The sequence below is a fragment of the Paralichthys olivaceus genome, chromosome 6, assembly GCF_024713975.1.
Source record: "Paralichthys olivaceus isolate ysfri-2021 chromosome 6, ASM2471397v2, whole genome shotgun sequence".
Classification (NCBI taxonomy): Eukaryota; Metazoa; Chordata; class Actinopteri; order Pleuronectiformes; family Paralichthyidae; genus Paralichthys; species Paralichthys olivaceus.
In genome coordinates, this window is record NC_091098.1 from 12,292,388 (window position 1) to 12,309,298 (window position 16,911).

General features: G+C 41.0%; 2 protein-coding genes across 9 annotated transcripts in view; one reads left to right on the forward strand and one right to left on the reverse strand.

Moving 5' to 3' along the window:
* Positions 1–11,205, forward strand: LOC109630561 (large neutral amino acids transporter small subunit 1-like). 7 transcript variants are annotated; one of them, XM_069526368.1, is made up of 13 exons: positions 92–455; positions 1,866–1,996; positions 2,300–2,740; positions 3,180–3,713; positions 3,824–3,949; positions 5,541–5,646; positions 5,767–5,811; positions 6,486–6,609; positions 6,716–6,819; positions 7,134–7,230; positions 8,022–8,171; positions 8,914–9,088; positions 9,311–11,205. In XM_069526368.1, exons 3-13 carry the CDS (start codon positions 2,665–2,667, stop codon positions 9,385–9,387), a joined length of 1,614 nt encoding a protein of 537 aa, XP_069382469.1. In that variant the 5' UTR covers positions 92–455; positions 1,866–1,996; positions 2,300–2,664; the 3' UTR covers positions 9,388–11,205. The 7 variants fall into 7 exon arrangements, with proteins under 7 accessions (XP_069382472.1, XP_069382471.1, XP_069382475.1 ...); XM_069526371.1 differs by lacking the exon at positions 2,300–2,740 and having other exon boundaries at positions 1–111; XM_069526370.1 differs by lacking the exon at positions 2,300–2,740 and having other exon boundaries at positions 42–455.
* Positions 11,206–13,484: 2,279 nt separating this feature from the next.
* Positions 13,485–16,911, reverse strand: part of LOC109630487 (TOX high mobility group box family member 2-like) — a 75,319-nt gene continuing 71,892 nt past the window's right edge. For both annotated transcript variants that reach the window (XM_020088710.2, XM_020088712.2), the window contains 2 exons: positions 16,090–16,229; positions 13,485–15,183 (listed from right to left, as the gene is read on the reverse strand). In XM_020088710.2, coding sequence (XP_019944269.1) covers positions 15,141–15,183; positions 16,090–16,229 — 183 coding nt within the window. In that variant the 3' untranslated portion in view covers positions 13,485–15,140. The remainder of the gene's footprint in view (positions 15,184–16,089; positions 16,230–16,911) is intronic.

A 16,911-nucleotide genomic window follows, 5' to 3' on the forward strand; every position in this document is an offset into this window, starting at 1 on the left:
CAGCCATTTATTCAGCTGGTATACCTTTAAGACTTCCCATGATCCTTCACTGCATTCCTTTAACTCGAGAACCATCGGAAACAACGGAAACAACAGAGAAGATATGTGGAGGTGAGCGCTGTGGTTTAAAAACGTGTGTAATAATGTCAACGTTACACTTTAAAGTAAAAAATACAACAACACCGTGATTGAAGGAGAGTTATAAACCTCGTGGTACTTAGCTGCGGCGTCACCAGGTTTACATCCGGGCATTCCGAACACTTGCACTCTGGGCTACAAGCAGAGAACCGGTTTCTCCCCTCCCCGCCCAGGGGAAAGTCCCCGGACCCGAGGCAGAGAGTGTCCTGGTGGGATCCAGCGTCGGCCTGCGCTCCGCTGCTCTGGAGCCGAGACGCTCGTGTGAGCTGAGCTCGGCGGTCGCAGACTCGACTTTGTCAGCGGTGATAGACATGCAAGTACGCTACACTACGCCGAAACACAACGGGGCTCATTCTCAGAATGCACTTTTTACACGGTTCAAAGATTCCACAATACAACACACATGCATTTAGAAAAGACAAGTGTTGATCTCAAAGAACAGTTTGCGCCATCATTACGATCCACAAGGTTTACAGAGTTCAGAGAACAAACAACAGAGTATTTAGTTTAAACAATAACAGTGAATATAATAAAGTGTATTTTAAGTTTAAATTAAAAATACAAAGTGTGTACAGAGTAAATGCAGAAGTAGTGCCTAGCAGAAATAACAGACGGAATAGTAAAAAAGTAAAATATTCAATTTATTTGAGACAGTAAACTAACACTAAACTAGTGTCAGTAAGTAGTAATGATAAGGAGTAAGTACAATGGGATATTTAACATGTTATGGTGAAAAAAAAATTATAACAATATGTAAAGTATTTAAAGTTACTTATCAATAGTAATATTGGACATGAAGTATAATAGTAATAATAGTATTGGTGTTATTGTCAGTGGTCCTCCCTCCAGCAGGGGGACAGGTTGTTCAGTTTGATGGCCACAAAAACAAAACACTTTCAGTCAAATAAACAGGCAACAATTAAAATAAGAAAATGCAGCAAAGTAACTTCACAGTCCCTGTCCATGTTTTTACATCTCTCCCTCATATAATCTATAAACTGTTGAAACAATAAAATGATTTGTACACAAACTCACTTTTTACTCAGGTTTTAACCACCTTTATGATTCCACAGGGGTCAAAGGTCAACACAGTCTGTTACAACAACACTTGTGACACAGTTTGACACTGTTGTCTATGATCCAGTTTCTGCTTAGAGAGAGTGGAACACAACCAAAAATAGAAGCTTGAATTTGTGTGAAACTCCATTGTGGGCTGTGTTGACTTTTCCAGTTTGTTTAGGTCGCCATCTAGTGATCGAAATGTGACATGCAGCCTACTAGCACCAAGCCAAACCCCCTCCTGACATTTAGGCCAATCAACCTGACAATAGGGACAACAATGTTGATACGAAGCCAAACCCTCTCACGACTTCTTTCCCTTGTCCTCTGTGAGGTGTTCAAATGTTTCACGCATCAGTAGAGGCTATTACCTAACAATTAACCTAACCCTAACCCGGTTTTGTTTGTTAGCAGCATTACACCAAAAGTACAGATGCACTTCCATGAAACTTGGTGGTAATATGCGGTATGGGTCAGGGAAGAACCCCTAAATGGTCTTTCTTTAACATTAAGAGAGATTTTCAAAATTTGCATAAATTTCCAGGGGAATAACTCCTGGATGTCGATGAAGAAAATCAGGCATGTTTAAGGAACTGATATCTTTGACATGTTATTTGGTGCAGATTTATTTGATTTAAGGGGCCTGGATTTGATTTTTCTCTATTCAGTTTTCCACTCCACATTATGGAGCAGCCTGAGGACACTGGCATTGCTGAGCTGGGAAGGGCAGGACCTGAACTCCTACCTGAAGATGATGTCAACTAATATCTTGCAAGCAAAGTGATGGAAAAGGTATCAGGTGGGTACAGAAGTATCACGTGCCCCATCATTGTCATTCTGCCTTGAAAGGGACCAATGCGATAGTGGTGTCACTTTTCTGCATGAGACCCAAGAGAACAAAGGCTGTTGTGGTTCCACTTGATCGCCAATAGAGGGGGCACCAGCCCTGCAGCATCTCTCACAGCACACAAACACACACAGACTGTATTGCACTGGATTAGCCAGACACAAAAGGATTATAACGTCACATGGAGGCCTTTCCAAATGGTGCCTGCTGCTAACCTACTTCCCCCCTCTGAGATATCCCAAACTGTATTTGCAGTGGGTGTGGGTGCCGGCAGCAGCATCACAAAGGTTCAGCCCCTCCCTGCTGTATCCTGGAGACATGGGGAGGAGGGAGGGAGGAAGAGACAGAGAGAGAGAGGATCAGGGTCAGATGAATTCCAGCCTGAGTGACGAAGGCAGTGTGTGCAAATGAGGAGAGGAGCGTGCGTGCATGTGCGTCAGTGTGGACGAATCAGAAAGGGTTAGAGACAGAGAGTGAGGGGTGGATTGTGTGTGTGTGTGTGAGAAAAAGACAGGAGGAAATCCAGGCAGCAGGAAGAAAGGGGGCATAAAGGGAGGAAGGAAAAGGGGGGCAGGAGGAAGAAAGAAGACAAGACAAGGGGACCCAGACTGAGAGGGAAGATGGCTGAGCCGGAGCTGAAATCAAGGAGCAGTAGTGAGCGTGTTTCTAAGGCGGCGAGCCAGGAGAAGATAGCGGGTAGGTACAGTGCATGCTCACACTCCTGTAGATACCACATGGTGCAGGGCTGCAATAATCCGCCATGCGCTCTGCTGCAACATTGCCTGATGCAAACGCACAATTGGATGTTGGTATTGAAACGATCATGCTGGTTTAGATGTGTGTGTCATGGATAGGTGAGCGAGGTGGGGAAAGGGGACAAGCATTATGCACTATTATTTACAAAATATTCTAGAGCAGTGTGTGTTCACTTTGAAACAGAAGGAGGTAAAAGCATTAGGGAGGGACAGTCTTGACAAACTGGTTATTAACCGGTTCTTAAACTGTTCTTTAACTGTGCATGCCAAAGATTTAGAAATAATGGCTGGAATGCACACGGACAGAAGAACTCTCACACTGCTGAAAAGTTTCCCACTTTGCTGATTTTTCTCCTCGTTTGTCTGCTCCTCTCCTTCAGCAGCCGATACAGACCCAGACCAAGATGGTCTCATCGAGGAACGGCCAGCATCTCCATCTGCCTCCTTGGTCTCTGCTCCAACGGCCACGAGCCCCACCAAAGGCTCACCCGCCAAGGGGGAGAAGATCGAGCTCAAACGCAGCATCACCCTCTTCAACGGCGTGGGGATGATCATAGGCACCATCATTGGCTCGGGCATCTTCGTCACCCCGACAGGTGTGGTCAAAGAGACGGGCTCGGCCGGGCTCTCCCTCATCATCTGGTCAGCGTGTGGAGTGATCTCGACCATGGGCGCCCTGTGCTATGCCGAGCTGGGCACAACCATCACCAAGTCAGGGGGGGACTACACTTACATCCTGGAAGTGTACGGCGAGTTGGCAGCCTTCCTGAAGCTGTGGGTGGAGATGCTCATCATTCGGCCTTCGTCGCAGTACGTGGTGTCGCTGGTGTTCGCTACATATCTTCTGAAACCTCTCTACCCAGACTGCTCTGTGCCCGACAGTGCCGCCAAGCTCATTGCCTGCCTGTGTCTCAGTGAGTTCGGGGGCCTAGTTCAGAGAGTAACAGACACAACTTTTGATGCATTTCTTCATTCAATGTGAACATTTCTTCTAATTCTTCTTCCAATCTCTCACCTCCTGCAGCGTCTCTGACATTCGTAAACTGCATCAGTGTCAGAGCGGCCACCAAAGTGCAGGACTTGTTCACAGCCTCCAAGTTGGTGGCTCTGATCATCATCATCCTCTTTGGCTTCATCCAGATCTCCACAGGTGAGAAGCACAGATGGAGCCACACAGGCACTGAACCTTTCTGTAGTCTATACTGTAGTTTGAGGCATCTGTGTAAAACTGTGTTTTACAAAAAAAGATTTCCTCGTATTAACTTTAGTATAAATGAAATATTAAGGTCCTATTTTGTGTGACAGCTATAGTACAATTATCCTATTTTATATCTAACCATACTCTGATAATTAGTAAATTAGGTTATTCTCTGTATTAATATCTACATAAAACTCTACCATGTGATGCAATTGTAATGTACTGTAACTGACACAGTACTTTGTGCAGTAGTATAGATATTCTTTCACTCTCCAAACAAGAACTACTTTCTTCATCCTCTTTTTAGATTTGAAGTGCAATAGAAGTGTAAATATAACGTGCTCTTACAATTTGTAGTTTTTATCTAATGCCACGCTTTATTATTTCATCCTATCTGTCTGGGTGACAATATCTGGGGTTTAATTCTTTCGTCGCAGATGATCAACAAATTGTTGACTAGCACTAATGAACCCGACCGAGCGGACTGCCCTCCTTTCAGCTTGTTTGCACAGTTGCTTAGTCTGAGCACAAGGCTCGTCTGTGTGCAGCCATGTGGCTGAGTCTGAGCGGGAGTGCAGCCACGTGCACGTCAGTCTGTGCAGGTGTACAGATCACTCTGAACACTTCAGAGTGTAATTGGTTTCATACATGACTCATCTGCACAGTAATTTACAGGACACGATACAATAGATTTAGTCATGCAAAAGAAATTTTGGAAAATGTATATTCTGGCGGTAATGAATCACATTATTGATTGAATCTTCAATATCACTGTGCTAAACATAGTGAGAAACCACCATGTTACTCCATCTTGAAAAAATAAGGAATATGCTGTTAAAATTGTTCAAATCTGAAGGAGCAAATCAGCCACAGTCACACTATCTGAAGTAAAACCAGACGAGAAGACTTTGTGACCATCGTTCGCGCCGTGATACATCTGCCCCTCTCCCCCCGCCCTTTGGAAAGCCATGCCCCACCACCATTGTGCTCTACGCTGCGTTTCCATGGATACTAGGTGGCGAGGCTTGCCGGCTGTTGTCACACTGTGGTCTTTCAGAGGACTGAGTGAGAAAATAATGAGTGTGTAACAGGCCTCATGGAAAAGGAAAGTCATTACCATCTGAAAGCGACAGGTAGAGGGGAGAGTCACCCAGAAGCAGGACACACACATACACACACACACACACACTCATACACACATACATACACACACACACCCACACCAGATACGCTCTTATACAACTCCTTTTGCTGATGCACTGGTTTTTGTAGCTGCTCTGAGTAAAGGGGTGGACTGAAAATATATTTCTGCTCATATTTAAATGTCGACCAGGGAACCACTCAAACGTGTCAGTATTGACTCGCTGCTGGTTGAAAATGTCCAACCTGTCAAATGACAAGCAGCAGCATACTGGCCTAGATACAAGAAATAGGAAAGCACCAGGCGCCCTAAATGAGAATCGATTCAAAATCTATGAAATCACAAGACTGGATGATGTGAAAGGTCAATTAGTCCTTAACCTCTCATTTCTTCTGTGTGCAGGTGACGTGCCGTACCTTATGCCAGACAAGGCATTTGAAGGCAGCAAACTGGGGGTTGACAACATTGTCTTGGCATTATACAGCGGCCTCTTCGCTTTTGGAGGCTGGTGAGTCTAGAAACAGTCTAGAAATAGAAATGGTTTATTAGTTTACAGTGAAATACACAGTCATTAATGGGTTTTTTCACCAATTGCTAAAACAGTGTGGAACTCTTGTTTTTTTTCCAGGAACTACCTGAATTACGTAACCGAGGAGATGATCAATCCAGAGAGGTGACTTAAATTTGATGAAGGTTGTTTTGAGGATTGTACCTGTAAATATTTGCCAACAGCATGAAAAACCTCATCCATGTCTGAGCTAGTTTAACTACAGCAGATCGCATGTGATGCTTATGCTTCGAAGTATAACATTAAATTCTATTAAATTCTATTATTGCACAGCTGATCACTGTACACGACTAACCATATAAAATATATGGAACTGTGCTTGGCCATGTTCGCATACATCAAACTGAACACTAACTAACTCATCACTTTATTAGAAAATAAGTTGTTAAAGGTCCAGTGTGTAAGATTTAGGGGAAAGGGAACTATTGGCAGATATTTAATGTAAAATAATCCTCATGATGTTTTCACTGTTTCATCTAAATTGCATGAATTGTAGTTTTCTTTATATTTAAATACTTTATATTTACATCGAGGAGACCCTCTCTACGGAGGCCACCATGTTTTTTACATTAGTCCAGACTGAACAAACTAAACACCTTTTGAGTTTTTATGACAACTGAAGCTACCACAGGTTCTTTTTCATGTTTGGAAGGGGAGGGTGAGGTGAGGGGTGTGCAACATGCAACTTCACCACGAGATATCGCAAAATTCTACACACTGAACCTTTAAGATGTAAAGAGGATCTCTTCTCAAATGACCCCTGACCTTTCCCTCTGTAGGAACCTGCCTTTGTCTATCATCATCTCCATGCCCATAGTGACTGTGGTGTATGTTCTGACAAACCTGGCCTACTTCACCACCATCTCTCCTGAAGTTATGGTCGAGTCTGAGGCTGTTGCCGTGGTGAGCATTATACTTCCTTAAAAAAAAGTTATGAGACTCAGTTTATTGTATATTTTACAAAGTGTAAGCTGCCCTCCTATGTGTTACTGGCTGTGCTGTGTTGCAGAGTTTCGGGGAGTACCATCTGGGTGTGATGTCCTGGCTGATTCCTGTCTTTGTGGGACTGTCCTGCTTTGGCGCCGTCAACGGATCTCTCTTCACCTCAGCACGGTGCGTGTTTACACACAGCTCAGGGTGGGAGGTGAAGTCAGGTATTTCTGTTTGAAAACACCAAGGTCAGTTATCAGCACATTATTCCTGTGCAGTGATGAAACTGGAGTCAGGATGTTTTGAGAAAAGGATACTGGTTTTTAGGGCGTAAACGCTCAAACATGTTGTGGAGGATGTGAAGCTTCATATGATAGGAGGGTAAGAGGTGGGTAGGGGGTGTGTTCCAAAACCCGGGGCTGTTATTGGCTGGATCTGTTAATATAGGCCGACTGTTTTATCAAAAAATAACCATGAAAGAGCTTTCTCTCCTCTAGCTTGTTCTATGCTGGAGCTCGAGAGGGTCAACTCCCCGCAGCTCTGGGGCTGGTTCACACAGACCTTTTCACTCCAGTGCCGTCCCTCATCTTCACAGTAAGACCCCTGCTACTCACAGTGATGATTCAACAGTTACTTTTGTGTTTTACAAATCAGCCCCACTAGAAGCACCTGATAAATCCAATAACCAATGATAGCAACCAATAGAATTATGGTTAATGAAGGTGCATTAAATAAACATCTACATGTTTCTGGCGCTTGAAAATACGTATTAGCTAAAACGAGTACTGATCATAAATCTGTCTGAAAGCTGAATTTGTTAAGTATTTGTAAAGTTATTTTTTTAATAGACAACATTCCTTTTATTCTGTGACATTTACATGCATCTAATGTGTATTATGATATGTTCTACATTTATCACACATAACCCACAAAGACACCTGTAAACTAGAACACAGTGGAGTTCATACCAACAGTTTCCTTATGAGACCACTATATTCACTAAATCTGGATTTTTATTTGGATCTGCACCAAATTGCACACACTCATAAATATCAGTCTCCTAAACTTGATTTCAATTAAGAGCCATGAATTATTGTGACAAATCAATGAAACTGCTGAACAACAATTTGCAGTGTTGAAGAAGGTGAAAAAATACACTTGATGATGGTTTCTTCCTTGGGTCGTGTCCCACCCCTCCACAAAATATCCTAGAAATCATTTAATTAAATAAATGAATCCTGATAACAAAAAAACATGCAAAAAAAACCAGACAGACCAGGGTAACAAGGTTAGCCGAGATAAATGTTTTTTTAATGCTGTGCATGCGCGTGTGTGTGCAATGTATGAATGACTGACATCATCTTGTCCCTTTTCCCTGATATCAGTGTTTGCTGTCCATGATGTACGCCATCTCCCAGGACATCTTCTCTGTCATCAACCTCTTCAGCTTCTTCACCTGGCTTTGTGTTGGTATGGCCATCGGAGGTTTGATCTGGCTGCGCTTTACCAAACCCAACCTCAGGAGGCCCATTAAGGTAGAGCACCCACATCTGATCAGGTGGCAAATATTTTATTGCACAATTGACCTATCTGAGAAAAGTGTGAAGGAATTGACTCACTGAAAGATATACCAATGATTTAAGACCTGGACTCTCCGTGAACCTCAGCCACTTTCTCTGTCTGCCTCAAATATAAATAGAAACATGTCCCCTGGTTTTATAAAATCTGTCTTTTAATAAAACAACTATTGTATCACAACGCTTATTATTGTGGGAGGTGGAACCACACTGTGATTCCAGGATGGGAGTGGTGTCTGCACGGATACATGGCTCTTTGTTTCTGTTTCATCATGGGATTATTACTTTGGTTGACTGGAGTCTTTCATCTCTGCTCTGAGCCTGAGTGCTCTCAGCCTATTTGTTTTATAAGATGAACCTCTAACAAGGAACAAATGGAGCTTTCTTCTTTATGTGTAAACTATTCATGACACAAGACAATCGTCAGTTTTTTTCACATCTAAATTTATCTTCTGTCACAACAACAACAACACATTTCTATTCATCAGCTTACAAAGCTCTGTATTCTATCAACCTACCTACCTCCCTACCTACCTCCCTACCTTCCTACCTACCTATCTACCTACCTACCTACCTACCTACCTACCTACTTACCTAGAAATTAATTTCTCCATCACTTTGCCAAACAACAATAGTATTATATGGATAGTCCTCTTTTTTGAACTGCAACAAACCCGTCCTCTTGTCTTTGTCTGTGCAGGTGTATCTGTTCATCCCTGTGACTTTTGTTTTGGGCTGTGTCTTCATGATCGTCGTGTCGTTCTGGGCGGCTCCCTTCGAGTGCCTGGTCGGCAGCAGCATCATTCTCACAGGTATCCCAGCGTACCTACTGGGCTACAAGTGGAAGAAACCCCATGTGGTCAGGAAGATGCTGGGTGAGTGACGCAGCATTCATTACACTTTGTTATGAGATTCATGTGAAAATATCTGTGGGGGCTCTGATACATTTGACTTGTTTACACAGTCGAAGCGAGGGACTGAAACCGAAGTATTTGTTTGATAAAGTTTATCCTTTTTTTATTTGTTTTGCAAAAACATGTGCAGTAATGGAGCCAAAGAAAACAGACATGTTGATGTGATGAGTTGTTTCTCCTCAGAAATCTTCACCATGTTCTGTCAGAAGATCTTCATGTCTGTTCCTGAAGAGAGGGAGAAACACGAGGCGGTGGAGTGATGCTGCACACTCTCAACAAGATGAAGGACTGACGCAATCACATTTTTGTCTAAACATTCTCAAAGTGTTTACACTCATTCATGCGTGATTCAGCTACAGCAGTTTATATTTTTAAACCTTAACCAGCCAGGTAGTTGGTATATTTAAGAGGAGCCTGGCAATCTTGGTTAAAGAGTTTTTTTATTTATGTATGCCCTTGTGTACAAAGTAAGTTGACATATATTTATGAACACAACAATGTCAACAAAGTCTAATCTTATAGTCGGGATTTGAAATTCAGACGTTTTACCCTGACTTTTACTCAATATCTGTTTCACAGTTACATCACATGTTAATCCTGGTCAATGCTTTTATTTTTCATGTTAGTTAGAGAGTCAATGTCCCAGTCACATACTGAAATTGACTGTCCACAGAAAAACACAATGCCAGAAGCTCCAGAAACTCTAAAAGTGGCCTCAAACAACAAGTTCGCCATAAACTAAATGTACTAATGAGAATTTTTTCAACCCTCTTTACATTTGCTAAACACTAACAAACAGAACCCCACATAGTTTATTATAGTTTAGAGTTTTAGAGAATATCATTCCTGTTAGTCAAAGTTTAAAAGACCTCATATGAGAAAGACTCAGTGTACAGAGCATAAATAAATAAGGTTGTGGTTAATTAATGACAGTAAATCTGAAAACGAGTCCACAGCACTAAAGCACAAAAAGGATAAAGCTGTGTATGTGATGTTTCCTTAAGATGTGTTGCTGTGAAACAGGTCTGTTTCTCGTACCGTTTTATTTTCAGAGTCAGCGCTCCATGTGTAATGCTATTTGATGGATATCTGAGAATCTGTATAGATGTTATGTTAGCAGCTGTATTTAGAAAACTTCATTGTAGTGTTTTGTATCTTTTATCCATGATCTGTGCCAGCTGTGGTGGTGCTGATGTTTTTTTTAATTTTTGTCTTATGTCACTATAAGACCAAAATGAATGTTGCAAATTAAGTTTTTAAAAAAATAGGAAGTTGCCTATAAAGTCAAAATTTTAAAGTGAATATCTTTTTCCGTAGTTATTATAAGCGCTTTCCCAGTCCACTCCTAACCCCAGAGGAAATGAAGCCTCTGAGGAATATGAAGGAGGATGGAATTTGCACGGACTGAAAAAAATAAATAAAACAACAGTCCCCTTAAATGTCAACATTTTATGCGTTCCATCAGCCTCTGCTGAGCATTCACTGAGTGCTGACAATCCAGTGTGAAATCAACTGGATGCAGGTTGGTCAAGGACAAATAAACAGAAAGTGACTTTGGAACAGAAACAAAGAGGCAAACGCTGCCAGTTGAATACTTCCAACATGTTTATTCTCCTAGTAACATCCTTTTCAAACAACTGGAGATGAAATGTCTTTATTATTCGGAAGGCGCTCTACAACCATCATTATGCTTGTTAATAGAAGTGGACCAAGGCATCAAGATAAATCAATTACATTTTAAAAACACCATCATGGCAATGTATTCACATGTAAAGAGAGAGAGGGAAGGGCATCCCAAAAGCAGAACCCCCCCCAGTACTGGGGGATTTAAAGAATGATGTAAAGAAATGTTAGGGTAAGGGTTCGGCTTTTTTTTTATATTAAGCATCAACAAACAGCACAGTGCTTGAAGGATGTGATGATAAAGCCTTTAATGGTGTTTGCCTAACAAATCAAATGTTATGGAGGAAAAAAACACTCTGTTAGCATATTTGTAAAGTACCGATGTCAGCTATTGTGACTGTTGCATGTCAGTGACCATGGCAGGTACATGTAATAATAAACATATTTTTGTTCAAGCTGTTTTGTGTTTTGTAAAGACGATGGGCAACAAAAGAAGTGCAGTGAAATCTGATTCATCCCTGCTGCAGCTTAATATGCTCCCACCAGTTAACAAAAGGCCACAGGCTCTCCTCAGATAACAGTCTCCAATAGAACGAGCTTCACCAAACACAAGACAGCTTTGAATCCAAATGAAGATGTTTCACAAGCAGGATCTTCTTGAAAAATGTTGTCCAGTGGTGTTATCGCCTCAGCCATCAAGTGTCTGGGTGGTGATCCGTATGAAATGCTTTGTCCTTTCTCATTTGTCTCGTCTTGTTTGTTGGCTGTCAGACAATGATGCTGCTGACGCCTGCACCGTCAGGACAGTTCATATCTGTGTGGAGAGGAAATGAGAGGGTCTGATGGCTGCTGATGGAGCCAGTGTCACAGCTCCAGGAGACAATATTAGCGATGGGAGATTGGACAAGGAAAGGAGGCAATATTGCACAACTGACGTATGGAGTATTTTGATACTTTCTAAAAAGTGAAGGTGACTGAAGAGGGGCTGGAGTGGTTCAATCATACAATCATATGTACAGTCATATAGGTCAAATCCAGCTTCACTGGTTTCAACAAAACCAAATATTAAACCAGGGTATTCAATCTTACTTATTAAAGGAGGAGTCAGTCACATAGCACTAAAACATACTCTGAAATATTTCTGAAGTTGTGCACATGAAACACATATTTTCTGTTAATTGTATTCTATTTGCAAATTCAAATAAATATTACACACAGCTATCTTTCTGCTGTGAGCAACATCCCAGGGGCAAAGCTATAAATGATACATGGAGCTTCAATTATTTATGGGAAGCTAAGGTGAAACTGACTCAACTTTACTGCAAAACACATCAACAACAACCTGCGCACATAATTTAGTTGTTCGCATTGAGCAATTTTCCACAAAACAAGAAGAGTTCTGCAAGTGTGGTGAAATAAATCCACTTGTCCCCAAGAATTCTGCCTGATTACAACAATGTTCTCGGAATAAAGTGTAAATAGTCATTTCATTTTCAAATATTGTTTTTGTTAAGTTGTTATCCGACAGCAAACTTTTTCCAATTTTTGAGCTAAATGATAAAACTAATAAGATAATCAAACTGTTCTGTTATTGAAAATTGATTAGGCTTGATGTGGCTTGAAATTAAAATATTTAGCATTATTGCAAAATTGCATGTTTTCTTATCACACTTCTTATTTTAATTATAGTTTTATAGTCCTAAAAAAATATGCACATGGATATTAAATTGTTTGAGCGAGAGACCAGACATGACCAGCAGAGGACGATAGAGGATCATCAACAGGAGAGGGCTGAGCAGTGGAGCGCTCCACTTCAGCAGTTTAATTCATGCATCTCTTTTCTTCTGGTTTTGATATTTTCTCATATGATTTTATTTTGATCAATGTTTTTTTTAATAATATTATTACATATATTTATTAAACCAAATGTATCACACATTCACACCTGAGCTCAGCAGCCCTGAGGAAACACTGTTGTTAATGATGCTGAGGCAAGGCCCCTTTAATGTTATCATCATTAAAAAAATATCAGTATTACACTTGAGCGACTGTCTAAATGAAGTCACTGAACCACGATGAACTGATTCTTTCTGTCCTCCAGTGCAGAGGAAGAGAAAACCCCCAATGTGCCTGGTTTTATGAATCAGCTCTAGGGGGCACTGCGTCATCATGAGAGAGAGAGAGAGAGAAAGAGGGAGAGAGAGAGAGAGAGAGAGAGAGAGAGAGGGGGGAGGGGGTGAGAGAGAGAGAGAGAGGAGGGTGAGGGATGATAAATTCCATTTCTATTCTACCTTTAATCCAACTGTGAAATGCGTAAGTAAAAGGTAGTTCAGTGAAAGACTGTGTACATCAACTGCACCAACTGAGTTTCATCATCTCACTCCACAGCTAGTGGACAGAAAAACGCAGCTCGGTTAATTATATTAATCATGTCTGGGTTCAATTATATGAAAGAGGAAAAAACAGGAAAAGTCCGAAAAAAAGGTTGAAGTTGGTTAAGTGAAGGTAAACTAGGAAGCTTCGACTCCTCACCCAATGAGCCAGGGACAGCAGCCACATTAACTTCTGCAACATCAGAGGTAATGTTCCTCATTAACCTCAGAGACACGTGCAGACGAGGAGGGGGGGGGGGCTGTTTATGGGCTCCTGCACCTATCAGGTACTACTCATCAAAGGACAAATGAATGTGTTGAGACTCAAGATCCAAATAAGTCGACACGGAACTGTCCACTTCTTCACTTTAAACATTTTATTACAGACAAAAGAAAACAAAAGAAGTATTTGTGACACGAAATGAATCTAATGCTGGTGCACTGGTACTGCACCAACAACAATTTCTGAAAAAATATTTATTATTCTAATAATCATGTTGTTTGAGTAATAATAATAATAATAATAATAATAATAATGATAATAATAATAATAATGCACCCTGATGAAATTAAACCAAAATGTTACTTCATTTCATTCATAAATAGATGTGAAACCTGCAACCAAATTAAATAGAATGACCATATTGTAAAACATACAGTATGATATTCAACAAAAAACAAAATGAGTTCTCTTATCACTGGCTTTACAAATTAAAGAAGTACATTTGGCAGGTTTATACACAAAAATTATAATATCTACCCTCATGACCGTTCCTCCAAAAAAAACGCAAAATCCTGCTACAGTGAAAAAACAAAATAGATTAAGATTTTTTTATCTTCACAAAAAATGATAAAGATGAGTTCAACACAATTCTAAAACACCTAATAAAACTAGTCAAAAACTTTAAAACCCACTGTTATGTTTTTTTTTTCTTTAGTAACATTTCACATTTAGCAACTTTTTTTTAATTCACCTGTACAAGTGGTGTCAGGACTAAGGGGTGGTGGGTGGGGTTACAGGTGAGGGGGTGGTCCTTATTGACCAAGAGGTGGAGGAGCTAAAAGGAGAGGTTTTTCGACCTTTGACCTCTACAGTTTTGTAACGTCCTGAGGCCGTGTGAAGAGAGGGACACTCTCTATCAGAGCTCCGTCACCTATAAGGAGGAAATGGAGCGTTTTTTTTTCAGTCTTGGAGTTTCTCTCATGGTTTGGAGAGAAACAAGACCGGTGAACACAGTTTCAACACGAGTTTTAGTGTGTGTATTCCCTCACTGAATCCGCCAGCACGAGAAATCACATAACCAAACAAAAAAAGAATGTTTGAGAAAAAAAAATAAAGCAAGGGACTGCAGTTAAATACACACATTAGAGGGATCCATTTTGGTGATATTTACAATCACTCTGTGACAAATAAAGAAATGAGGGAGTCCTTTACGAGGGCACGGATGATTTACAAATGCCTCATGTGTTTGTGACTATCTTCATAATAATTTCGCTTTGCTTCTATTCAGTCAGGGTTGTTTCAGTCAGTCTTGTATGTATCCACCCCCCGGTGAGGTGACTATATCCTAGTTTCCTGCATTAGCTTTTCTACCCGAGACCCCTACACTTGGAGTATGCTTAGAGCATTTCATCTCCCCAATGAGGGCAGTCCATGGCAGACACAAGAGTAATGGAGCGAAGAGGAAAGAAAGCATCTTTAAAAAATTCAAAACGAGATGAGAAGACATGTTTTTTTTGGTCTTCATTTCCAGTATGTTGGCATGAGCTTAAAGCTCACTGCCCCGCAAAAAACGGAAAGTTCACTGATAAGGAATTTTTTTTTTTTTAAAGCAAGAGAAGTGCCTCAGGCCTCTGGCCGATCTAAGTGCTTGGCAAATAGGTGAAGTTTCTGTAGCAGTCTTTGGGATTTTCAAAATCCATCTGAAAAAAAATGAAATGGTGTAGAAGCAGATACATCGATGACGTTGTTGTGTTGGTAAGCTCCCTGGAGTCTGACATTTGGAGGTCTTTCAACTTCAAGTGAGGTAGAGAGGCTTGTCCCGGGCTCCCATGCCACTGCTGAGAAAGAAAAAACATGTATTATTGTATGTTCAGATGTATGTGGGTACATACATGTGATATCCAGACTACGTGTCTGGCTCCTCTATTTCACCAGGAAATCCCAGTGAGACCATGAAAACACTTTTTTACAAGGAGGGCCTGGCTCCAAAACAAACAGAAACAGCTGCTAAAAGCAAACAGCGCACGTCAATAAACGCGAAGACAAACACAAAATGTCATAATTTGCAGATCACTCGGAACTTGAAATGTCAAATACGCAGTCTGTTCTCCAGTTATCTATCCTGACGCGCTGGAAATAACAATACTCGGAACCCTCCAAAAACTCTAAAACGACAACGTGACACATTGAGAAGGTTTAAGCAAAGACTGCGTCTACTTCAAAGAGTGTGATCCAGTTTGACATACAGATGAATCAGCTCTAAATACAGGAGATACTGACTCTCAGATCCGCTGCCTCTCGGAGCAGCAGCACCGAGTTTCAGGTGTGAGACAAAAAAACAACATCCGTCTTGTACCTGCTTGAATAGCTTGATTCAATAAGGCAACGTGTACTAAGCAAAACAGAAGAACTTAATTGGATGTCACACTTTATCCAAGCTCGGTAATGGCATTGTTTTGCTGCTGCATTACTCATTTCAATTTCAAGGGGATGCTTTTGCTGTAGCAGGGAAATCGCAGTTTATGATTAATGCTGTCTGAGTGCGTGAGTGTGAAAGTGAAGTGGTTTCGGGCGACTCATGCGGAAAATAAGTAACTGTCAGACAACTGCTCTCGATTCTTAACAACCAAATGTTCTGGATAATATTTAATTTTTTCTGTGGGTTAATTCTTTCTCATGGTTTTAGTCATCATGTCTGTCACCGCTATCACAACACAGCACAGCGGCTGATCTGATGAGCTCACCTGCAGTGGTTGGGTCCGCAGTCCCTGTTGCAGTACTCGCTGTCCCAGTCGGGGTTCTGGCCGTGCACTGGGTTGGGGGCCCCTGGAGACTGAGAGCCCCCGACACTGTTCTGGTAATCAGCCTGAATATGGGAGAATCCCTGTGGGACCAGAGGAAAGGAGACGAAAGAGGAGAAGAAATAATTTAGATTTTTGAGAAGATCAGCTGATGGAGTTCGCTGAGCCATGATACCATACAAGGACAAATGTTGTCTGTGATATTTATCAGAGTGGGAGACACTTTCTTTCACTCTACATTTACTCTAACTGACTGGTTTAACGGGATCTCTATGACACACTTCTTGCTCTGGCATTACACCCCCTGCTGGACTGGAGACACAATAATCGCATAATAATACTCTTGTAGCCATCACGATGTTTGCGGTTGTGGTTAACATTTCCATGGTAACAGCGAGCTCCACCAATCAGAGACGTCTCTCTTACACCTAAGGATTGTGGGTAGTGTAGTACTTCTACTTGATATCGCAAATACAACTACCTAGGATGGTTACAATATTGAGGCTGACGATCAAAATCTATATTCAGAAAATTAATGGGATTCAAAATTTAAAACAAAAAAATGTAATTGAGGCCTTTATTCGATACAATGAGAGTGAATACAAAAATGTTCCAGTTGGGAAATGGAAGTAAGAAAAACACTGGATAATATACAATCTCAATGTTCTATAAAATATCAAGAAAGTTTGATTGTTAAATATAAGAAGAGATTAATTAAGGATAATTTGTAATGTAATGATAACGATAATGAATGATGACTTTATC